This window comes from Thermobia domestica, chromosome 13 (assembly GCF_964235325.1).
Source record: "Thermobia domestica chromosome 13, izTheDome1.hap1.1, whole genome shotgun sequence".
Taxonomy (NCBI): Eukaryota; Metazoa; Arthropoda; class Insecta; order Zygentoma; family Lepismatidae; genus Thermobia; species Thermobia domestica.
The window spans coordinates 220373228-220400305 of NC_137466.1; the positions used below are offsets into that span (position 1 = coordinate 220373228).

Genomic DNA, 27078 nt, shown 5'->3' on the forward strand with positions numbered 1-27078 from the left:
ATGAACATTTGGAAGATCAAATGTCAACAAAGGCGTCTTATAGTTATTGCGGAAACAAGATGGCGGCCCAAACACTCTGCTTTGCAGAAAGCGTTTGGTCATTTTTCGAAACCAGAAAATGCTTTATACATAGAGTTTATCATAGCAATGAAGGAGATTGCTTCTGTAGAAAATATCAAACCAGAAGTTAGATGCAAAGCGGAAGGATACATAGAAGGTCTTCTCAAGTTCAAAACAATTCTGGCAGCATTCAGGGATTCAAGTGTTCCTGGGAATATTTCAAGTAGCGACCCCTCTGCCAAACTATTTTCAAACACAGGGTGCTGATGTATTGCAGTCATATCAAATGGTGCAGACTACTCTGTCCCAACTAAAGGAGAAGAGAGCTGATTTTGAATCCGTTTAAAAAAAATGCAGCATTAAGATTTGCAGAATGGGTCAATAAGAGATTTAAAGAATTAGAACGTGATTTCTTTGTTTCTACTGACTTGCCGGCAACTCGCCTTCGCAGGTGGAAAAGAATGTTTTCGTATGAATATGAATATGAAGCTGGTTTTGATCCAGTGACCAAGTACAGCATCGAAGCATTCAACACAATATTGGATACTGTAATTTCGAGTATATCTTCAAGATTCAAGAAGCAAGATAGGTTATTTATGGACTGATTTGTTGTGTTTCGAGCCTTGAAACTTCAACCAAGTAACAGAACTTCCAGACACTACTTTCGATAAACTTAAACACCTTCTGAAAAAAAATCAGTAAAGAAGTTTCCAAGGATTCTATATAAGAAGATCTATTGGACTTGTCAAGGAAATGGGAATCCTTGAATGTCAGTCTTGCTGATAAGTACAACCGAGAAGAAACAACTGATTATGCTGATAGCGCAAGTGATTCAGGATTTAAAAACAAAAATCTTAACAAGGAATGCGAGTGCGACTGAATGTGTTACAAAAATTATTCAGCGTGCTGTCTTTTAATTTTGCAGAATTATAATTAGTACAGTAATACTTACCCATATTTGCTACTAGCATACACATTTCTGTTGACTTTGCCCGTAAGCCAGGTAACATGTGAAAGAAGTTTTTGAAAACTGAAATATATTAAAAATAGGTTAAGGAGTGCCATGTCTCAGGAACTTTGGAAATATTTATGTTGATATCTATTGAAAAGGACTTGTCAGAGAATGTTTCGAATGAAAAGGTGATTAGAATGCAGTACACTAAAACATCTGCTAATCTTGTAACATAGTATACGTATTCCTTGAACTTACAAGGAGAAAGCAGGCTTTGTTGGTAACTGAACTTCGGGGCCATTTAAAGTGTTCATATTACAAACTAAGAGAGCGCGATGACCTAATATAGCAGATAAAAAGCGTCTTAAAATTTTCGACTCGCCGCATATGTCGTATGTTGCGTAAATTTATTACGTGACAGCGTGGCAGAGTCAGTAGCATCTGTGACTCACGTGCCAGGGGTCCAGGGTTGGATTCCCGCTGAATTCAACTAATTTTTGTTTTTTGCTTCATCCAATAAAGTAGCCACTTGTAGCTACAAGTACAATGTTAATTCCCCATATGTTTACAATGAATTAAAACAATCGAAATATTTAAATCAGTTGTAAAATCCTTCAATGTTCCATGTTAACTAGCAACGAAATGTAATCTATTTCGTAAATAGTTTGATATGACGAGTTATTTTATGGTTACCACAGTCGTTGTGTAAAAAAATGTTCTTGACGCTTCGTGTCTACATCTGTGAGAAACACAAGGGAGATGAGAAGGAAATCCCCTTTGGTAATACTAGATGTTACTATAACCAAAGGAGATTTCCCCCTTATTCCTCTTATAATTAGCGGCGAAAATCTGTCTCCAACATTGTGGGGAGGACGGGTAAGACTGTTCTCATTTTTAAAAGCGATGTTCGAAATATTTATTAAGTTGAAAAACAATACTGTAGCGGATCAGGGAAGCAGAGTTGTCTTCAACATTGGGAGGCGGGCAGATTTTAGGCTTATACTGGGTGGATGTCAATTTCATCTCATTTTCCTTTGTGGCAATCGGACACAAATAATTACATTTCTCCCCAAAAAATACATTTCACATTATTGGGGGACAGTCCCTCAGTTCCAAGATTGGAGGGGACATGTCCCCCTCATCCCCCGTGCCATTAGCGCCAGTGCTTGTAATACACACACTGTCAACAGATGTATACACGAAGCGTCAAGAACATTTTTACACAACGACTATGGTAACCATAATATAACTAATATCAATATATTTACGAAATAGATTACATTTCGTTGCTATATAACATGGAACATTGAAATATTTTACAACTAATTTAAATCTTTTTATTGTTTTAATTCATTACAAACATATGGTGAATTAACATTTCACTTGTAGCTACAAATGGCTACTTTATAGGCTGTAGCAAAAAAAAAAAAAAAAAAGACCTCAGTCACTCAGTCAGTTGATAAATTTGCGCAACATACGACATATGCGGCGAGTCGAAAACGTTAAGACGCTTTTTCTCTGCTATATTAGGTCATTGCGCTCTCCCAGTTTGTAATGTGAACACTTTAAACGTGCACTTTCATCTTGCAAAACATGGCCCCGAAGTTCATTTACCAAAGTCTGCTTTCTCCTTGTTAGTGCAATACTTTGAACAATTCAGAATGATATGTTGATAACAGAATATAAAGTTTTTAATTGTTAAATTGTTAGCACTATTGACTTATTGTAGAAGAAAACTGTACAACTTGATTTATGACATTGAAATTCTAGTGGTATTTTGGGAAAAAGCGCCCGCGTTCCCCTAATGATGCCTATCCGCTCCTGATTCCTAGCTTAGATATTTAGCTATTAGTCTACCTTTTAGATTTACGTCTTAGCCCGAATCATTCCTTTCAATCAGTAATGTATAAGTAAATTACCAACGTCACAGAATGTTGGTGTATAGCCGGAATTCGAATTGAATAGTTTTTAAAATGATTTGTTCACTAAAATTAAATAAGTATTTAGTTTGTGAGGGTGCGTATCTCATTTGAGTTTTGTAACACAACTAAAGAAAGTAAAACGAAAATTATCATTGAAATATCAATAGAAATTTATGTCCTGGTCCTGGTTTTCGTTTTACCTGCTATTTTTTGTCCTGGTTTTCGTTTTATGATGCACCACCAGAATGAACTTTATTAAATGGTCTTATTACATAAAAGACCATTTGAGCCAACTCCCTTCCACTTATACTCTACAATCACGTTCTGTCTGAAGCAGTGCTCGAAGTGAGACGGTATGCAATGGTATATCATACCACCTCTGGTTTTTCACTGATGAAGGCATACCGTCTCTGATTTTCAATGATTAAACCATACCTTCACTGCAAAATAGATGCTAAATACCTTTAGTAAATCTATTTTTATATACAGTAATTGACGAATAGCTTTGCACGTAAAAAGACTTTATTTTTTAATAATTTCTAAGTTGACAACTCCGACATTTTTCTTACCTTTTGTTTTTAAAATGAGGTATCTTCAAAGAAGTTCATCTAGTTTATATTTTGATGTGCCATATTGAATTCTTTGTTACGTATGTATGGGTGTGTATCTTCTTACCTTAATGCATATAAATGCCATGTTTTGAGCTTGGACGGATTTAAGGTTGTCTGCTGTTGGGGCGGACCTTCCGGGTATTTGGAATACCCCACAGTCGAGTGGGAGACCGGGAGTTTTCCCGCAGCAAATTGTTAATATAAAAACTCTGCTTTTGAGAATGTTCACATATAATTCTTTATAATACAACATAAAGATTTAGTCCTATATTTTTTCAGAAAGTTGTTGGCGGGTATCAAAGTCCCTCCATGTTCCCCGCCCCCTCCGGTAACTGCAGAGAAACTCTCCAATGGCTTTCAGTCATTATGTAAATAGAAATGCAATCTTTTAGGCAACGTACTTTCACTGCATTTTAACATTTTGACTGCCAGTATGTAGTGTCGAAATCGTAATAAACTATATGGTTTCTGCTTTTTTTCTACTTCGAACACTGGTCTGAAGTACTGAATATAAAAGTATTGTATGCTAAAAATATGCACATTTACCATTATTTGAAGGAGTATAATAGGATGACGGATTCAAACAACGAGATTTATGAAACGTTATTGTAATGATAATAATAAATCCTAATAATATTAATTTCAGGTAAATAGTTCAGTAACATCTTCATTACTCCCCATTCCTAATATGGAAAGAGAAAATGATAAAGAGATGTAACTCACCATCAAATATTTATAGGAATCAATTATTTCCGCTGCGCTTTTCGTCCTCAGACAATCGACTAGTGCAAAAGAATTGTGGTTCGGGCAGCCCAATAACTCAGCTTGTCTTCTGGCGATTCCGCTAGCATTCTTCGCTGTTGCAAAAAATGCAAGGGAGGAACCACTGTTAAGAATTGCACGATGGAACAGCCCTGGAATGAAAGTATATGATATAACCTACAAGATCACAGACAAAACCATATTTATCCAATGCATTGTTTCAAGTATGGCTAAGGTTTATTTGAAACATGGATATAACGTGGTACTGCATTGACACCCTTAGATCAAATTATGGTTGATTTTTCGCATTGCAGTTTAATGTCCCTTTCAGCAGCGAGGCTATGCGAGACGTGAACTTATAGCATAATGTGGTATCCAAACCATATAAGTCCCCACTGGGAAAATCGAGCTGGTATACAGTGGGGCAAAAATGCAAAATGAAAATGCTTAAAACTGAAATTTTTTTGGGAAAATTGGGCTGGAAAGAAAAATTGGCCTAACTGATTTGATTATGTCAAACGGTTGAAAAATAAAATAGTGTGGAAAATAAATAGTATGTCTACCTGGCGAAACAGTTTCTTCGAAAAATATATCCACATGACAAAATAAATGTTAACTTATATAATTATGTTAAAAAATAAATCATATTTAAAAAAACACAAACACATACTCACAGATGTTTAAATTTTTACAACTAAATTACATGAGGCACACATACCTACTTCGTGATAAGTTGAAATGATCATTTCTCCACCGATAAAAGTAATAATTTTCGAAAACGAAATACAAGGTGTCAAAGTATCACTAGTGGATCTAGGCTGGGGCCGGGGAGGCTAGACCCCCAAGTTTTTTCAGCGACAAAATTAATTGAAGCTATTACTTACATATTTGTGAAATTGTATAGTAAGTGCTTTAACTCTTTATTGAACAATTTTTTAAACATTAGATATAGTTTTAGTTGCACTGTTTCTGTTATGCAATGTGTAAAACCATACTTGAAGTCTATACGACATAAAACCTAACTATAATATCCATCGGGAGGCAGTTAATTTGGAAAGTTCTGCAGGACCCATGAAAAAATGAAAACTCATGACATACCTATCACAGTTTGGGTTCTGAATGGCTCCTTCAGAGTTTACCTTCTAGATCCGTCACTGCGAAGTATATTATGAAATGAAAGTGACATTATCAAGGGGTGCTTTTAATTAAAACGTCAACTAAAACATTTAGTATTAAGCAATCTGTCTGAGATTAATCGCAGTTCTATTCACTTGTTCATCATCTACCAAATCTTCGGCGTCATCACCGTCATCTTCAACTGATCCATTGTTTTCTTATCCTCAGAAATAGTGCGCAGAACCTGAGCCTCATTTTCCAAGTCGCTTGAGGCTGATGATAGCCATGGAGGAAGCAAGGATGTTATCAAAGGCTCAGAAGACAGAAAGAGATTATGAATAACATCCTCGTTGCGTGAAATTCGACAACATCGGGTGTTGTTTAGTCTGAACCTAACGAGCTACAAGCGGACTTGCTCGTGTTTGCGGGAGATTTCGGGCTTTGTGTCCACAGTGTGTAAGTTTGCTCTCCTAACTATGGTAGGAGCTCTTTATGTACAGCTCTAGGGCATATTTAGCCCTAGAATGAACGAGAAACCAACGATGTACAAAAACTGCAGAATAAACAGGAATCTTGTAGCATAAACTTTGCAATTTTTCAGTTCTCACGTTTTTGTTTCTTGATTTTAAACGTTTAAACAACTATTTCTCGTATCATATGTTACCAGTCCGCCCGTACTAATTTAAGGAAATAACAAAGAATAACATTTTCTATATAAGATTTTTTTTTTTATAATTTCCTCCACGTTTTCATACTTCAACGACTTCCTACAGTCTTGCAGTCAATATAGCTTTCTGAAATTCGAGTTATGATGGTCCCAGATCATAACCAACATAAATTGACAGATAATCAACCCGCGAAAAATAATTTTAAAAAAATACATTTTCATCTTTTTTTTTTTTTTTTTTTTTTTTAGTTTTTGCCTCATTGTGCCGGGTGTCCGACACCAAAGGCACGTATGCTCATCACATTAGCCATGAAGAACCTAGAGACAAAGTTATGAGGACTCTTGAGATTATTATTATTATTATTATTATTAATAATAATAATAATAATAATAATAATAATCATAATAATAATAATAATAATAATAATAATAATAATAATGATAGGAAGTTGTTGAATTGTATCTTCTAATCAGAAATAATTTGTAAAGCATTTTGTTGATATGATATGCGGGACATTGTTCGACTTTCATTGCCATACAACCAGATTAACGGTGTTCCTAACAAACATAAAGTTTTACTTTTTCAAATGGCACTACATCAGGTAATTTGATATTTCAAATCTACATACTTACAATATGACACTCTTGTCATGGAATGTTGCAAACTAAGAACTCTACATTATCAAAAATATCGAAAATCAACCGAACTTGGATAACACACGTGAGACGGACGGAGTAATGCACATCAAAAGTACCTTAGTTTCCAAGCCTATGGTCAGTGTATGATATACTTCTGTATTTGGAGTCACTACAAAGTAACAAGCAGCTAAAAATTTGACTCCCTCAAAGAACTTTATTTAGAAAAAGTGTTTAGAAAAGCATCATATCCAATTACGCAGATGATTTTAAATAGTCACAAATATCATAATGGCGATTATAACAATATATCTTAACCCGTACCGGAGGTATAAGAAAAGGATAAAAATTGTTATATTGCTTAAAATTGCATATTTGTGGCATTTAAAAAAAAACTGTTGTTGTTTTCCTTTCTTGTATAGTATAACATCTTAAGAATACTTTTTTGGCAGGCGTGATTACAAGTTGTACAAGTGATCGGAACAGAATTTTAAGCAGATTGCAAACTATACAAATGTTTATTTATTACATCTTCAGAACGGTTTAAGATATTAAATTGCTGTAAACATCATCATGATCTTTACACTTTTGAAAATCATCTTGGCGATTGGATTAGGTAATTCTAAGCAGTTCTTTTTTAAATAAAGACTCTTGAAAAAAGTCAAATTTTCAATCTTTGTAACTTCGTTCCAATTCATTCGAAATCCATCATATCATGACCTAGTACTAGACATTAAGGCCTCGCCCCGTTCATCTCACTTATGTTCTTACTGCTGTAGAAGCCACCAAAATTTGAATGTATGTGATACTTTATCATTCTTAGTTTGCATGCAACAGTGAACAAAGAATATGAATTTGCAAATTTTCGTTAAACATGTAGATTTGAAATGTGTAGTAACTTGTTGTAGTGCTGTTTGAAAAATATAACTTTAGATTTGATTGACAATACTGTTAACCTAACAGTATTATAGAGTGTCATACAATGTCCCTCTGCCAATATTTGCATGGTATGAATTTTCAGCGTTTTCTTATTAGTTTAAAAGTTATCAGAGCATATCCAGATAAAAGGTCCGTCCTGTACAAAGTACCCAAAAGAATGTTCACCCTATGAACAGAAAGCAGAACAAAAATAACATGTCTGGTGGTTGAGCCAATGTATCACATACATCACTTCTATTGGTTTCAATAGCCACTTTGAATGCCTCGTTGTTATGGATTGTGGCAGTGGCGTCATTTTTAAAGGGCAATTGCTCCCTGAGTTCGAGTTAAGTGTATTTTAATTAATACTATGATAATATACTAATGGAAAACGTGATACACTACCTATATCGGTTAACCAGCTTGCCCCACTCCATCCACAGCAAAGGTGCTACTGATTTCTGGACGTCCAACACATTGTGCAATCCTGAAAGAATTCAACATCGTTCTCAAATTTGTTAAAGGGGTCTGTTCATTTACTCCATGGCGTTTGTCTTTCTATTTCTCTACCATTTGTTCCCAATTTAAATTTGTAAAGCATATCATGAGGTATGGATAACACTGTTTGAGGTTTTCTTACTTGATCTGCTCTCACTGACGTCCCTAGTTAAATGTGGCATCCACAACCAGCAGGATGTAACAGAAAATGCTTATTAACATGTTACATTTATTTTCACCTCTAAACGAAAAGTGTCAGAATAGAACATGATGCAAGATAAACATTTGTTCCTAATACGTATGGCCTTTTTCCACAATTACTATGATAGATACGCTTGTAAATCATCAATCTTTGAATGTTTTCTCAAGTTCAGAACGAAAATGTATTAAACTCATGGTTGGACTCATGTGCCGACACAGAATCTATTTCACAGACAGTCCCGGAAGAGCTGAGGTTCCCTTGTAGCAATTTAGTTAGCATGCGAATCTCGTGTAGAAGACCGTAGTTAAACTCATGATATGATCCCACTTTAAGCTGTACGTTCGTCAATTATAACTTTGGTGTAGAAAAGAGAAGATAAATTGCAAATCAGTCAACTAACCTGAGGAGGAGAGTAATCAAGGGAAACCAATTACCTCTGGACATAGGTGACATCATCATGAACTGAACGCTGACCGCTCCGACGCTCTGACCAAACAAGGTAATTTTTGTTGCGTCTCCTCCGAACGCTGCGATGTTGTTGATGACCCAGCGAAGGGCAGCCACTTGATCCTTCAGACCATAATTTCCTGGAGAAGCAGCGTCCTCGGTGCTCAGGAAACCTGAAACAAAATAACAACTATTTGCGTGAGGAATTTAAAGAGCTTAGAGAAAAACCAAAATTCCCTTCTGAAGGTGTTCATAAGGATCTTGCACTTGTGTGAAAAAAAATATTTGCTCGAAAAAAAATCAGCTTACGTATGCCTCTTGGACAGGTGACACTGTCCTAGAAGCCTACGAGCTGGCTACCTTGTTTACTGACTGAATCAGTGGATGGTGCTGCCATCTATGAACTTTCGTGGTTGTGCAACAAACCTCCCCTCTTCAGTTGGAAGAACAAGGTATGGAAGAAAAAGACTACCTTTATATTTTCTTAGTAGTCTAAGTATATAAGAGCATGTTTTTCTTTAAAATATTACTAATTTTGTGCTTCGTATTTAAGCAGGTTTATTCAGTGTGCTATAAGTTAAAAGAAAATGGAAAGTTATCTGTGTAATGAAGAATAAGTTAAATTTTGAAGTGAATCAATTTTCGACAAACCTGTTTGACCGCATATACGTATATTAGAATTGGACCAAGAAGATGTTAAGTTACCAGGACTTTTGGTATGTACTCTTTGTATTATTCTTTGCATGGAGAAGAATTTTGACAATTTATGTTGGGTATAAATTACTGCAAATGAGAACATGCTCCAAAGACAATCGAAATACTCATTATTATTTCTTCTTTGCGGATAGTCAAAATTATTTGAATCAGATACTGAATCTATACTATGTTATGTTATATATTTCAGAGAGAAATTATCTAGTTAAAATTTCTTGTTTTCTATTTTTGATTTATTTAAATAAAATTTGTTATATTTGTTTAGTTGAAAATTTAATTTTTGCTTTTGCTATTAATCCTGAGACTACACCACAAAACGTACTATCCGAGAGGTTCTATATTAGCTTTCATAAGAACCTGCAACACACTATAGCCTCGTGAGTCACAATTATCCCACAGAATATCCCTTTTCCCAATCTCTTCTAATTATCCCTAACTTGTTGAAAATATCTATAGAACATTCTCTGGACATTGTTGTTTGTATAGCGAATATGCAGGGAAGATTTAGAATAAAGAGAAAGGTTGAATAATGCTCACCCAACGCAGCTAGACGATAGTTGTGGGTGACGAGAACGACATCTCTATCCATGAAGTATTGTGGTCCATAAAGAGAGCTTGCTCCCGACCCAACGAACCAGCCTCCTCCGTGGATGTAAAACACTACGTCCTTGAGACGACCATCTTCCTCTGGAAGCTGACGGAATGAAAATACTTTCAGTCAGTAACTACATACTAATGTAAGATATAATAAGCTAATATGTTTAATATCATTTTGAGATAGATTAGAAATAAAAAATGTATATGAAGATATCCAGCTCTTTAGAAAGCTTTTGATTCAGTTTCCCATTAAAAAACAACTCTCGTTTAAATAAATAAAAATGATGTGAGAAGTGTAACACAAAACTGATTACGTTCATATGTTACAGATGAACCGCATCTGCAGGCCCGAAGTGATGAATGCTAAAGACAGTATTGCTTCCGTGATTGATCAATTTATCCGCTGAATAGTTTAGCGGAGATTATAAGGCCAAGCAAGGGAGTTCGTAACACTTATGAGGGGGTATCCAAATATTCAGTGTTCAGTAATCAGTGTCATTTCTATGCATACTTGCGCAAATATAAAATATGTGTCTAAAGTATTTTTTCTTTCCACAGCCTGTAGAAGACATCAACCTGCATGATGAACAAAATTGAAGCCCGAAGTATCATAAAGTTCCTCCATTTGAAGGGCAACAACGCACGCCAAATCCACGAGGAAATGAATGATGTCTATGAGGATGAAAGCTCATCATATGACACGGTTGTGAGGTGGAAGCGGAACTTCCAATGTGGTCACATGTCCCTCACACACGAGCCACGAGCGGGGAGACCCTCAGTCAAAGATGGTCTTGCCATGATGAAGAACGTGGTGGCCGCACAGTGGTCTGAAAGCGGAATTTAGCCGGATAAAAATATTTACTGTAGAACTGATGCTACGAGAGCATCGAAAATGTTACAAAAACATTGCCCGTAATATAGTATGCAGTTTGGACCAATATCTTTATGTGTAGCACTGTAATATATATAAAAGTAATTATTACTACCTGTGCTTCTTTATGACGGCGCAACTATATTTACCTTTTCTAATTATTGTGTGCTAACCGTGGCATGGGCAAATACAATGTTAAGAGAGAAATTATTAATTGAACTGACACATTTATTTTTAAATATTCATATTTAAGTGGCAAATGCTACAACATGCACTAATAACAACATCCAATATGATGCATGTCCTCCCATAATTATGATTACAGAAGCTTATTTCTGTTTGAAATGTTGTGGTTTATACCAAATAAACATAAAGATAATAAGCATAATACAACACAAAAATAAGTTCAATTTACATTTACGTAAATTTGAACAAAGAAAAACGAATAAAGTCTTTTTGAGTGGAAAATGTCCATTTAATTACGAAAAAAGCTATTCTTTTACTGTGAGTTAGAAATAGTATGAACGTCTACATGCATGTATCCCAATGATATCTGAGGCTTCATTCCGGATCATCATCGCTCTCATCAGTTTCGTCTTCTGCGTTATCTATGTCTACCCCTTCTTCTTCAGTTTCAAGAAGTCCAGGCCCAGGTGAAGAAGTTTCGTTGTAGGAATGTTCTTAGCTCATTGTTAAATAGTTTCCTCACTCTTACTACTCAAGATAGAAGCTTGAAATTTTGTACACACATTTAGTACACCCCTTAGTATTTCCCAGTTGATTTTGAGATCTGTGCATTAACACAGGGGAGTCCAGACGGGATCAAAATTTAAAAAAAAAAAATTAAAAAATCCGATAACTCTCAAAATTTTTCGCTTCAGAGACATGATAGGGAAATGTGAATGTTACCGTTTGAAAAACTGTTCTATTCTAAAGAGAGTGATGTATGTACCATGATCCTAGGATAAATAGGGATGATGCTGTAGCTGCTTGACTGAAAGTCTATAATTTGCCTTTAAAATGAGCCTTAATTTAAAAGGGTTAAAAACATTGTTAGGGATTGATATAGATTAACGATTGGGAATTATTCAAAATTCAATCCCAATACTTTCACTTAAATTGCGTAATTAGCATTTAATACTAATTCCTAATGCTTTTTCTTCAGTTCGCGACTTGTATTATACGAGGAGAAAGATTTGATTTAAATTGAAAAATCGATTTAAATTTTAAAAAAATCAACAAAAATGATTTTTAAAGAATCATGATTTTCCCCCCCTGCTAAGAAATAACATAAGAGTAATCTATTTCTCTATCTGGGGATTGATTTACCTAGCCTTAACTAGAAACAAGTCGAACTGACTCAAAATAGTTCTTAATTCCAGTCATACATTCAGAAATGAAATGAAATCTTTGAGTTTTACGTCCCACGTTTATGCCGGTTAGGCTAAAGGAGACGGTGATAATGAGAGATGAGTGAAATGGTGGAATGAAGGAAGTGGGAGGAAACGGGAGAACCCCGAGAAACCCACGAGCACGGTGTTTGTCCACCACAAGGTTCACTTGGCGGGGGCTGGGATCGAACCCGAGACCCCAAGCACCAGAGGTGAACGCTCTACCACTGAGCCACCGCCCCCCCCAGTCATACACTCAGAAATAACTTATTTGAACAGATATACTGCCTGCTTCAAAGCTTGTCATAGAGAATACTTCTCCAACTTGAGACTATATATCTGATATATAACAAAGAATCCATCTTTCTCGAAGCAAAACCTTTAAGTCAGGGTTTCTACACTTGAGACAATCAATGATGCCATACACGGGCCTGAATTACGATAGATTTTTCTAAATTATGCCAGATTCTTTACTTATCTTTCCACACTAATTTTAAAGACCAGCCACCACTTACTTTCATTAAGAGGAGCTAACTGTATTCATGTACTTGTATTAAAGAACTAACATGATTCTTACGCAAACGATAAAAATGAATTAGTAAATGGCACATCATATGTATACATTCAATTTTAGTTTAAAGATATTTGAATGTGACTTAAATTTATATTTGTAAGTTTTTAGTTTATATCCGTATCAAACACCCAGTTTATGATGGATCTAGTGCATAAAGTAGGATCCCAAAAAAGGTCATTGGAATTTGTACCATCCTTCAGTCGAACCAGGAACTGAAACATAAAGAGTGACATTTTCTTTTTAAAGATACTTTATTAAGCTGAGTATTGTGAAAATTTATGTTAGTATCTAGGTAGAGCTACTAACATCATACAAGCGCAATTCCACAATTTATGTACACATTACCAAATATTGAACCCTCTTGTGTCCCTATTGTTAGCGTACGCGTCTTTGTTACTCAAGACCCAGGTTTGATTTGCGGTGGGAACTCCTGTGGTTCTGATCCCACGTTAATTTGTAAGTTCACGTCTCATATAGCCTCGATGCTAAACAGTATACTAAACTCTAATCGAATACTAAATACAAGTATTTAAAGAAAAATGATGACGCACCAAGATAACGTATATTTGGCTATCAAATCCACCTTGTGTTGTCAGTTATTTTCCAGTAGTATTTTTTTCTAGACATCCTTTCAGAAGACAGTGATGCAAATTTCGTAACTGCGAATTCCTGTCCGAAGTCGTGAAATTTTCCGATTAGACGCAAAATTTCCCACCCAATAAGATAGATACCGTAAATTTACAATATCTAGCAAATAAATAAGTTTCAAAAATATCGCTTTAGAGGTGCTATGACGTACAGTTGAATTCATTCTCGGTGTATGAAAGGCATTATACATAATTATGCATGATAAGATCACAAACAAAATTTTAAAATATTAGGTGCACTTTCTTTTAACAAACATTATATTTTCTTTTATGGCGTGGAAGGGGATATTAAGTTCGGTAAGAAAAAAAAATTGGCCTTAACACGATTCTTGTGTTGCTGTGCTCCGCAGTACATTTTGCAATTCCTTTACATTAGATTGATGTTTCAAGTCTTTTCTGTGTTTCTGAAGTTCACTTTTACCACAAAAGAGCTCAATGTTAACAGGTATTACATAGATTTGGTTCGATTCTCAACACGGACTGCAACTGCACGTTAAACTGTAGATTCGAAAGCCACTCTTTGTTAAACCTCGCTTATTACCGCTCATCTTAATAATATATATAAGTTCAGCGAGAAGCAAATGTTGCATTTCTCCCTTTCATCCTAGCACGAAACAAAACTAAACACAGCTGTGACACGAAGGAGCTACTTCGAAAAGAAGTAAGCTATACTTATATGGAAAACAACTTCATAGAGATGTGCACCAAATGATAGAAGTATGAAGTATTGTTACCACGCGGTACCACGCGGAAAACTTGGTGTATTATTATATTTGCCTCCCTCTGTTTGCTTTTTCGTATCATGTGTATCGGATGGTTTTGATATTTCTTCTGATCATTAAAACATAGCAATAATGCCTGTGTGCGGGGAAAATACCCAAAAGCACCGGATAACTGTCTTTCCATTTGTTTTGGAAACAACAAACCCATTTCACGTGTGCGAGAGGAAATGAGCAGACCGAGAGCAGGTGTTTAGTCACGGTCAGTTCGCAGCAGAAGTCCATGGTTAAACATTTGGCTCGCTATCTTTTCATATTGATGTGGAAACATACTCGCAAAACCTTACAAACACAAACGACTGCACTTCAAAGAGAATTTTAAGACACAGATAGTTCAATTTTCTCTTAGCATCTTTCTTCAGCAAAAGAGTCGGTTTACTCTATTCGAATAAGGGAAGGGGAGAAAGGGTGAATTTATATTTTATAGGGAAGTAACATTGTAAGTAACATAAACAATACATACCGCTTCCGACACTGTACTGAAGCATTTCTTTCAGCGGTATATCACTAGATCTATCCTGACCCTCATCCCACCTCAAGTTGTAAAGTAAAAAGGGACAGAAATATCCAAGATAACTGCGCACTTGACTTTCAGTTCACAATAATAAAACTAGTGGGCAAGTAAACAGTCTTTTGTAAGCTAAAGAAAACGGTGATGTTGAGAATGAATGAAATGGTGGAATGAAGTAAGTGGAAGAAAACTAAAGAACTACAAGAAAGTCCACACACATACGATGTTTCTATGCCACAAAGCCCACTTGGTACCAGCTGGGATCGAATCAGAGTCTTCACACACCAAGGGTGAAAGCTGTGCCACTGAGTCACAGCGGCCCCGGGGCTAGGTCGAGTCACCTTTACCCTTATAGTTTCTGAGTAGTTAAAGTAATGAATGTTACGATTATGAAATAGATTTTTCTTAATGAGCTGCATAAAAACAAAACCCTTCGAAATGCATTAAACAATTAGCGCGATTTGATTGTGAACTTAATAGTTTCTGTAAATTTAAAACTGATTACAAAATGAACCCGTAATTTTATTAGGTGAATATAAAATATACTCCCAGCACAAAAAAAAAAAAACTATTTGGAATTGTCATGAAAAGAAAGAAAGAGAAAGCAAATAGCGTTGCAAAAAGATTAGTAAGTAAGTGAAATACATTTCAGACGCGAATTTCGGAAAATAAAAATTACTAAACCCATTTCTCCTTCAGCACTGCACAGCATCAATGTCTAGCGAATGAACACCTCCATGATAACAGAGAGAAGTCGGTGTTAAGTCAATAACAAAAGAAAGCTAAATAAATTCATATTAAAAGTTATATCAGTGTGTAAATACGTAGACGCAGCAAAGCTCGAAAACTTAATACACTAAGTTTATTACTCCTGTGTATCAAGCAATCGTTCAGCTGTCATTTGAGAGGATGGAAATCCCATGCTCCTGAACAACTATGTTACTAGAGTAAAGTAAGGAGTGTATTTATCTTACAGTGAACTGCTTTGATGCCAAGTGGCCTAACTCCAAAATTCAAATTTTCCAGGAGTGAAAGTTGAAGTTCAATATCTCTTGGACAATCCAAGTTTATTTTATGCTGGGAACCAAAAGCGTAACTATTGTATGTAGTTTATTATTTTATGATTAATGTTTACAAAAATCCTTTTAAAAAATAGCTATGCATAGAAGTGAAAGTACCTATCTCTACTAGTTCTTGGCATCCAAGCAGTCCATTTATTGTAATATATTAAGTAAAATAGTCTCGTATCATAATATGTGATGTACAACAAATGCTACATTATATATTATGGACATTACAAAAGTTAGAGAAGAAATATTTGGAGAGCTTCGAAATGTGGTGTTGGAGGAAGATGGAGAAGATAAAATGGACAGAGAGAGCAACAAACGGAGATGTTTTAAAACGGATAGGGGAGAAGAGGACTTCTAGCCACCATTCTTCGTAGAAACGCCAATTGGATTGGACACATCTTGCGAAGAAATTGTCTTCTTAACACCGCCATAGAAGGAAAGATTGAAAGGAAGCGAGGAATAGGAAGGAGAAGAACACAGCTGATCCAAGATTTGAAAGATAGGAGAAAATATTGGGAGTTAAAAGAGGAAGCTGAAGATCGAGAAAAGTGGAAGAAATATTTCCAGGCCAAAATCTAAAATTGAGTAAAAAAAATCTCATTAGTCCCAGGACCTGCCGAAAGGCAGAATACCTAATAATAATAATAATAATAATAATAATAATAGTAATAATAATAATAATAATAATAATAATAATATATTATTATTATTATTATTATTATTATTATTATTATTATTATTATTATTATTATTATTATTATTCGTAACTCGTGATATGCTGCAACGCATTAAAGCCTCAAAATAATTAGGAAAGCGAATAATTCAGAAGTTATGTAGTCCTATTGTGTTCATGGGAACGAAAACAATAATTATAAATATGCTAAATTACAATTTTTTAAAAAGTATAGACTGCCAATTGTTCATTCAGAGAATTTATGAAGTTCACTTTATTTCAATAGTTTTATACAAATTACATATAGGCTACGGATAATAGTTTTATACAAAGTAGATAATCGATTATTATTATTATTATTATATTTGAAGTACAATCAATATCACTACATTAGTTTTAATTAACTGAATTGAGCTGAAAAACAAATCTTGATCTCGAAAGATTAACTATTAAGTTTATGCGTTCTATAATTTTCTAAAGTAATAAATGCTGCAATTGGTTTCAAGGCTGTTTCTGAGTGAATACTTTCTTCTAAATAATATTAAAAATAATAGAAAGATTTTCGAGACATCGAGTCGAGATTCGAGACATGTCTCGACTCGAGCGCATCCCTAGGTATTTTCACTTCCAGCAGGATATTATTGCTCAAGACACTTACTAGGAAAATATACAAGAACTGGTGCATTTGGGCAGGGGACCTCTTCATCGCCAGCTAGATATTATCCTTCAAGACACTTACTACGCCAATATACAATCACTGGTGCTTGTAGGCAGGAAATATCTTCACTTACAGCTGGATATTATCCTTCAAGAGACTTACTAGCCCAATATACTAGTGCTGGAGATGGTATGCAGGAGACATCTTCGACGACAGTTGGAAATTACCATTCAAGACACTTATTACGCCAATATACAATCACTGGTGCTGGTAGGCAGGGGATATCTTCACTTACAGCTGGATATTATCCTTCAAGAGACTTACTAGCCCAATATACTAGTGCTGGAGATGGTATGCAGGAGACATCTTCGGCGACAGTTGGAAATTACCATTCAAGACACTTACTACGCCAATATACAAGCGCGGGTGCTAGTATACAAGCAACACCATCGTCGGCAGGTTGATATTATCCTTCAAGAGATTTCCTAAACCAATTAACAAGCACCAGTGCTGGTAGGCAGGGAATATGTTCACTTCCTGCTGGATATTATTATTCAAGAGACTTACTACGCCAATATACAAGCAAAGGTACTGGTAGGAAGGGAATATCTTCATCGCCAGCTAGATATTAAATTCCGAGACACTTACTATGCCAAAATACAAGCACTGGTACTGGTAGACAAGGGACAACTTTAGCACCAGGTGGTTATCATCTTTCAAGATACTTACTAGGCCAATATACAAGCATTGTTGCTGGTATTGAGATGACATCATCGGCGCCAGGTAGATATTATCCTTCAAATCACTTACTTCGTCAACATACAAGCTGTGGTACTGGTAGGGAAGGGACATCTTCAGCTTCAGCTGGATATTATCCTTCAAGATACTTAGAAGGCCAATACAGATGCACTGGTGCTGGTATGCAGGGGACATCAACGGGTCCAGTTAGATATGATCCTTCAAGACACTTACTACGTCAATGTACAAGCACTGGTGCTGGTATGCAGAGGAAATCATCGGCGAAAGGTCGATATTATTCTTCAAGACAATACTACGCCAATATAGAAGCCCTGTTCCTCGTAGGACGGGGACATCTTCAGCTTCAGGTGGATATTATCCTTCAAGATACTTAGAAGGCCAATACAGATGCACTGGTGCTGGTATGCAGGGGACACCAACGGGTCCAGTTAGATATGATCCTTCAAGACACTTACTACATCAATATACAAAAACTGGTGCTGGTATGCAGCGACATCATCGGCCCCAGGTAGATATTATCCTTCAAGACACTTACTACGCCAATATACAAACACTGGTATGGTACGCAGGGGACACCCTATGCACCAGGTCGATATTATTCTTCAAGACACTTACTAGGCCAATATTAAAGAACTGGTGCTGGTAGGCAGGGGACGTCTTCATCGCCTGGTCGATTTTTTCCATCAAGACACATACTACGCCAATTTACAATCACTAGTTCTAGTAGGCAGAGTATATCTTCACTTCCAGCTGGATATTATCCGTCAGGAAACTTACTAGGCCCATATACAAGTACTGGTCCTGGTATGGAGGAGACATCTTCGGCGACAGGTAGATATTACCCTTTAGGACACTTACTAGGCCAATATACAAGCACTTGTGCAGGTATGCAATGGACATCTTCAGCACCAGGTGGAAATTATCCTTCAACACATTTACTACGCCAATGTGCAAGCCCTGATGCTGGTAGGACGGTGATATTTTGAGCTCCAGCTTGATATTACACTTCAAGACGCTTACTATGCCAAAAAAATATGCACTTGTGTTGATATGAAGAATATATAATCAGCGCAAAGTAAATATTATCTTTCAAGACACTTACTAAGCAAATATACAAGCAGTGGTGCTGGTTGCCAGTAGACATCTTCAGCAGCAGGTGGATATTATCCTTCAAGATATTTATTAAACCAATATACAAAGAACGGTGCTGGTATGCAGGGGCCATCATCGGCCCCTGGTAGATATAATCCTTCAAGACACTCACTACGCCAATATACAAACACTGGTATGGTACGCAGCTGACACCTTATGCTCCTGGTCGATATTATTCTTCAAGAAACTTACTGGGCCAATATACAGGAACTGGTGCTGGTAGACAGAGTATATCTTCATTCCCACCTGGATATTATCCTTCTAGAGACTTACTAGGCCAATATACAACTACTGGAGCTGTTATAGATTAGAGATCTTCGGCGACAGGTAGATATTACCTTCACGACACTTAGTTGGCCAATATGCAAGCACTGGTACTGGTAGGCATTGGACATCTTAAGCACCAGGTGGATATTATTCTTCAAGATACTTACTAGGCCAATATACAAGATCTGCTGCTTTTAGGCAGATACCTCTTCCTCGCCAGGTAGATATTATCCTTCAAGACACATACTACGCCAATATACAATCACTGGTGCTGGTGGGCAGGGTATATCTTCACATTCAGCAGGATATTATCCTTCAAGAGACATACTAGGCCATTATAGAAGTACTGGTGCTGGTATGGAGGAGACATTTTCGCGGACAGGTAGATATTGTACTTTGGGACACTTACTAGGTCAATATACAGGAACAGGTGCTGGTAGGCAGGGGACCTCTTCGTCGCCAGGTAGATATTAGCATTTAAAACACTTACTACGCCAACATATCAGGGCCTTTATTCGTACACAGGCAACATCTTCAGCACCAGGTGGATATTATCGCTCAAGACACTTACCAAACCAATATAAAAAACTTGTGCTGGTATGCAGGGGACATTACCGGCGCCAGTTAGAAATTATTCTTCACGACACCTACTAAGCAAATATACAAGCACTGGTGCTGGTATTCACGGGACATCTTCAGCACCACGTGGTAATTATTCTTCAAGTCACTTACTACGCCAATATACAAGCACTGGTGCTGGTATACAAGCGACACCATCGGCGGCAGGTTGACATTATCCTTCAAGAGATTTCCTAGGCCAATATACAATCACTGGTGCTGGTAGGCAGAGAACTTCTTCACCACTTTGTGGATACTATTCTTCAAGAGACTTACTAGGCCAATATACTAGTGCGGTTGCTGGTATGCAGGATACATCTTCGGCGACAGGTAAGTATTACAGTTGAGGACACTTACTACGTCCATATACAAGCGATGGTACTGGCAGGCAGAAAACAATTTCAGCACCAGGTTGATATTGACTTTCAAGACACTTACTACGGCAATATACAAGCTCCGGTGCTGGTACGAAGGGGATATATTGTGCCCTAGCTGAATATTATCCTTAAAGAAACTTACTAGGCCAATATACTAGTGCGGTTGCTTTTATGCAGGAGACCTCTTCGGCTTCAGGTAGATATTACTTTTCAGGACACTTACTACGCCAATATACAAGCACTGGTACTGGCAGGCAGGGGACATATGCAGCACCAGGTGGATATTACCTTCAAGACACTTACTACGCCAATATACAAGTACCGGTATTGGTTGGCAGGGAATACCTTCATCGCCAGGTAGTAATTATCCTTCGAGGCGCTTATTATGCCAATATACAAGCACTGGTACTGGTAGACAGGGGATATCTTTAGCACCAGGTGGATATTATCCTTCAAAACACTTACTATGTCAATATACAAGAACTGGTGCTTTTAGACAGAGGACCACTTCATCGCCAGGTACATATTATTATTCAAGACACTTACTACGCCTATATACAAACACTGGTACTGGTAGGCAGGGTATATCTTAAGCACCAGGTGGATATTATTTTTGAATACATTTACTAAGCCAATATACAAGTACTTTTGCTGGTATGGAGAAGACGTCTTCGGCGACAAGTAGATATTGTCCTTCAAGACACTTACTACCCCAAAATACAATCACTGGTGCTGGTAGGCAGAGTATATCTTCACTTCCAGCTGGATACAATCCTTGAAGATGCTTACTAGACCAATGTACAAGTACTTTTGCTGGTATGGAGAAGACGTCTTCGGCGACAAGTAGATATTACCCTTCTGGACACTTACTAGGCCAATATACATGAACTGGTGTTGGTAAGCAGGGGAACTCTTATCGCTAGGTAGATATTTTCCTTCAGGATATTACTACGCCAATATACAAGCCCTTTTGGTCGTAGGCAGGAGAGATCTTAAGCACCAGGTGAATATTATCCCTCAAGACACTTACCACATCAATATATAAATACTGGTGCTGGTATGAGGGGACATCACCGGCGCCGGGTAGATATTATCCTTCAAGACACTTACTAAGCTAATATACTAGCACTGGTGCTGGTATGCAGGGGACATCTTCAGCACCAGGTGGATATTATCCTTCAAGACATTTACTACACAAATATACAAAAACTGGTTCTGGTATGCAAGCGACTTCATCGGCTCCAGGTAGATAATATCCTTCAAGGCACTAATTACGATAATATATATTGCACTTGTGTTGGTATGCAAAATATTTAATCAGTGCACGGTAGATATTATCCTTTAAGACACTTACTACGCAAATATACAAGCACTGGTACTGGTAGGCAGTGGACCTCTTCATAGCCAAATATATATTATCCATCTGGACTCTTACTACGCCAATATATAAGCCCTTTTGGTCGTAGACAAGGGACACCTTCAGCATCAGGTGGATATCATCCCTCAAGACACTTACCACACCAATATATAAAAATTGATGCCGGTATGCAGAGGTCATAACCGGCGCCAGGTAGATAATATCCTTCAAGACACTTACTACACCAATATACAAGCACTGGTGCTGGTATGCAGGGGACACCATCAGCACCAGATGGACAGTATCCTTCAAGAGACTAACTACACCAATATACAAAAGCTGTTGCTGGTATGTAGACGACATCATCGGCTCCAGGTAGATATTATGCTTCAAAACACTTATTACGCCAATATATATGCACTTGTGTTGGTATGCAGAATATATAATCAGCGCAAGGTAGATATCCTCGAAGACACTTACTACGCAAATATACAAGCACTGATGCTAGTAACCAAGAGACATCTTCAACACCAGGTGGATATTATCCTCCAAGACACTTACGACGCCTATATACAAGCTCGGGTACTGGTACGCAGACGCCTCTTCAGCACCAGGTAGATATTTTTTTAAAGACACTTACTAGGCAAATATACAAGCACTGGTACTGGTAGACAGGGGACATCTTTAGCACCAGGAGGGTATTACCCCTCAAGACACTTACTAGGCCAATATACGAGCCCTGGTACTGGTATGCAGGGGTATCTCGCTCGGGCTGGATATTATTCTTCAAGAGACTTACTAGGCTAATATATAAGTACTGGTGCTGGTAGACAGGGGACATCTTAAGCACCAGGTTGATATTATTCTTCAAGACACTTACTATGCCAATATACAAGAACTGGTGCTTTTGGGCAGGGGACCTCTTCATCGCCAGGTAGATATTATCGTTCAGCGCACTTACTACACCAATATACAAGACCTTTTGCTCGTAGGGAGGGGACGTCTTCAGCACATGGTGGATATTAAACTTCAAGAGACTTACTAGGCCAATATACAATCACTGGTGCTGGTAGGTAGGTTATATCTTCACTTCGAACTGGATATTAACCTTCAACAGACTTACTAGGCCAATATACAAGTACTGGTGCTTGTATGGAGGAGACATCTTCGGCGACAGGTAGATATTAATCTTCAGGACACTTGCTAAGCCAATATACAAGAACTGGTGGTGGTAGGCAGCTGACTTCCTATCGTCCACGTAGAAATTATCCTTCAAGGCACTTGCTACGCCAATATACAAGGACTTTTCTCGTATGCAGGGGACATATTCAGCACCATGTGAATATTATTCCTCAAGACACTTACCATACCAATATATAAATACTGGTGCTGGTATGCAGAGGACATCACCGGGGCCGGGTAGATATTATGCTTCAAGACACTTACTAAGCTAATGTACAAGGCCTTTTCTCGTATGCAGGGGACATCTTCAGCACGAGGTATATGTTATCCCTAACACACTTACTCACCAATATACAAGCCCTTTTGCTCGTAGGCAGAGGACATCTACAGCACAAGGTGGATATTATCCCTCAAGACACTTACCATACAAATATACAAAAGCTGATGCTTGTATGTAGGCGACATCATCGGCACAAGGTAGATATTATGCTTCAAGACACTTATTACGCTGGAAAATATGCACTTGTGTTGGTATGCAGAATATAGAATCAGCGCACGGTAGATATCCTTCAAGACACTTACTACGCAAATATACAAGCACTGGTGCTGGTCTATAGAGGAAATCTTCAGCACCAGGTGGATATTATTCCTAAGACATTTACCTCACCAATATACAAGCACGGGTACTGGTGGGCAGAGGCCTCTTCAGCACCAGTTAGATATTGTCCTTTAATACACTTACTAGGCCAATATACAAGCCCTGCTGCTGGTAGACAGGGGATATCTTCACTTCCAGCTGGATATTTTCCTTCAAGACACTAATTACACCAATATACAAGCACTACTTCTGGTATACAAGCGACACCATCGTCGGCAGGTTGATATTATCCTACAAGAGATTTGCTAGGTCAATATGCAGGCAGTGGTGCTGGTAGGCAGAGGACATATTCACCACCTTGTGGATATTACCCTTGGAGAGACATACTAAGCAAATATACAAGCACTGGTGCTGGTATGGAGGGGACATCTTCAGCACAAGGTGTTCATTATCCTTCAAGTCACTTACTACACAAATATACAAAAACTGGTGCTGGAATGCAGGTAACGTCATCGGTTCCATGTAGATATTATCCTTCAAGACACTCATTATGCCAATAAATATGCACGTGTGTTGGTATACAGAATATATAATCAGCGCACGGTGGATATTATCCTTCAAGACACATACTACGCAAATATACAAGCACTGGCACTTTTAGACAAGGGAAATCTTAAGCACAAAGTGGATATTATTCATCAAGACACTTACTAGGCCAATATACAGGAACTGGTCTTTTCTCAGCCAGGGGACATCTTAAGCACAAGGTGGATATTATTCGTCAAGACACTTACTAGGCCAATATACAAGGACTAGTGCTTTTAGGCAGGGGACCTCTTCATCGCCGTTAGATATTATGCAAGACACTTACTACACCAATATACAATAACTGGTGCTGTTCAGCGTATATCTTCACTTCCAGCTGGTTATATCTTTCACGAGAGTTAGTAGGCCAATATACAAGTGCTGGATCTAGTAAGGAGGAGACATCCTCGGCGACAGGTAGATATAGCCCTTCAAGACTCTTACAACGCCAATATACAAGCCCGTTTGCTCGTAGGCAAGGCAGACCTTCAGCATCAGGTGGATATTATCCCCCAAGACACTTACCACACCAATGTACAAAAATTGTTGCTGGTATGCAGGCAACGTCATCGGCTAAATGTAGATATTATCCTTCAAGACACTTATTATGCCAATAAATATGCACTTGTGTTGGTATGCTAAATATATATTCAGGGCACGGTAGATATTATCCTTCAAGACACTTACTACGCCAATTTTCAAGCTCTTTCGCTCCTAGGAAGATGACACCTTCAGCACCAGGTGGATATTATGTCTGAAGACACTTCCTAGGCCAATATACATGAACTGGTGCTTTTCGGCAGGGACCTCTTCATTGCCAAGTAGATATTATCCTTGAAGACACTTACTACACCAATATTCAAGCCCTTTTGCTCGTAGGAAGGGGACGTCTTCAGCAACAAGTGGATATTGTCCCTCAAGACACTTACAACACCAATATATAAAACTGGTGCTGGTATTCAGGCGACATCATCGGCTACAGGTAGATATTAAACTTCAAGACACTTAATACGGCAATATACAGGCACTGGTACTGGTCTGCAAACAACATCTTCAGAACCAGGTGAACATTATACTTCATGACACTTACTACGCCAATATTCAAAACCTCTTGCTCGTAGGAAGGGGAAATCTTTAGCACCAGGTGGATATTATTGTTCAAGACACTTGCTATGCCAATACAAAGTACTGGTGCTGGTACGCAGGCGATATTATCGTCTCCAGGTAGATATTATCTTTCAAGATACTTACAACGCCAATTTACAAGCCCTGGTGCTGGTAGGTAGGGGATATCTTCATCTCCAGCCGGATATTATTCTTCAAGACACGTACTACGCCAATATATATGCACTTGCGTTGGTAAGCAGAATATATAATCAGCGCACGGTAAACATTATCCTTCAAGACACTTACTAAGGAAATATAAAGGCACTGGTACTGGTATTCAGGGGACATCTTAATCACCAGGTGGATATTAATCCTCATGGCACTTACTAGGCCAATATACAACCACTGGTGCTGGTTCCAGGTGACATATTCGCCGACAAATAAATAATACCCTTCAGGACACTTACTACGCCAATATACAACCACTAGTTCTGGTAGCCAGGGAACATCTTAAGCACCAGGTGAATATTATACTTCAAGACAGTTATTAGGTCAATATAAAAGAAATTGTGCTTTTGGCAAGAAACCTTTTCATCGCCAGGTATATATTATTCTTCAATACATTTACTATACAATCACTGTTGCTGGAAGGCAAGGTATATCTTCACTTCCATCTGGATATTATCCTTCAAAAGACCTATTAGGCCAGTATACAAGTGCTGGTGCTGGTATGGAGGAGACATCTTCGGCGACAGGTAGATTTAACCCTTCAGGACACATACTAGGTCAATATACAAGATCTGGTGCTAGTATGCAGGGGTCAGTTTCTGCACTAGGTGTATATTATCCTTCAAGACACTTATTACGCCAATATACAAACACTGGTGCTTTTAGGCAGAGTATATAATCACTTCCAGCTGGATATTACCCTTCAAGAGACTTACTAGGCCAATATATATGCACTTGTGTTGGTATGAAGAATATATAATCAGCGCACGGTAGATATAATCCTTCGAGACACTAATTTCGCAATTATACAAGCAGTGGTGCTGGTTGCCAGAAGACATCTTCAGCTCCAGCTGGATATTATACTTCAAGACACTTACTACGCTAATATATATGCACTTGTGTTAGTATGAATAATATATAATCAGAGCACGTTAGATATTATCTTTCAAGACAGTTACTACGCAAATATACAAGCACTGGTGCTTTTAGCCAGAAGACATCTGCAGCAGCAGGTGGATATTACCCCTCAAGACATTTACTACACCAATATGCAAAATCTGCTGCTTGTATGCAGGCGACATAATCGGCCCCAGGTAGATATTATCCTACAAGACACTTACTACGCCAATATACAAACACTGGTATGGTACGCAGGTGACAAGCTATGCTCAAGGTCGATATTATTCTTCAAGGCACTTACTAGGCCGATATACAAGAACTGGTACTGGTAGGCAAAGTATATCTTCACTTCCAGCTGAATATTATCCTTCAAGAGACTTACTACGTCAATATACAAGCACTGCTGCTAGTATACAAGCGACACCATCGTCGGCAGGTTGATGTTATCCTCCAAGAGATTTCCTAGGCTAATATACAATCACAGGTGCTGGTAGGCAGAGAACATCATCACCACCTTGGAGGAGACATCTTCGGCGACAGGTAGAAATTATACTTCAGGACACTTAGTAGGCCAATATATAAGCACTGGTACTGGGAGGCAGCGGACATCTTAAGCAGCAGGTGGATATTATTCTTCAAGACACTTACTAGACCAATATACAAGAACTGGTG

The 27078-nt window shown here is 37.7% G+C and overlaps 1 protein-coding gene across 1 annotated transcript; it reads right to left on the minus strand.

Moving 5' to 3' along the window:
* Positions 1 to 654: 654 nt before the first annotated feature.
* Positions 655 to 17324, minus strand: LOC145667979 (esterase FE4-like). Its single transcript, XM_081735405.1, has 5 exons — positions 17277 to 17324; positions 10043 to 10199; positions 8779 to 8964; positions 4269 to 4459; positions 655 to 744 (listed from the first exon to the last, which is right to left on the minus strand). The coding sequence occupies exons 1-5, from the start codon at positions 17322 to 17324 to the stop codon at positions 655 to 657; spliced, it is 672 nt and encodes a 223-aa protein (XP_081591531.1).
* Between the last annotated feature and the right edge of the window lie 9754 nt (positions 17325 to 27078).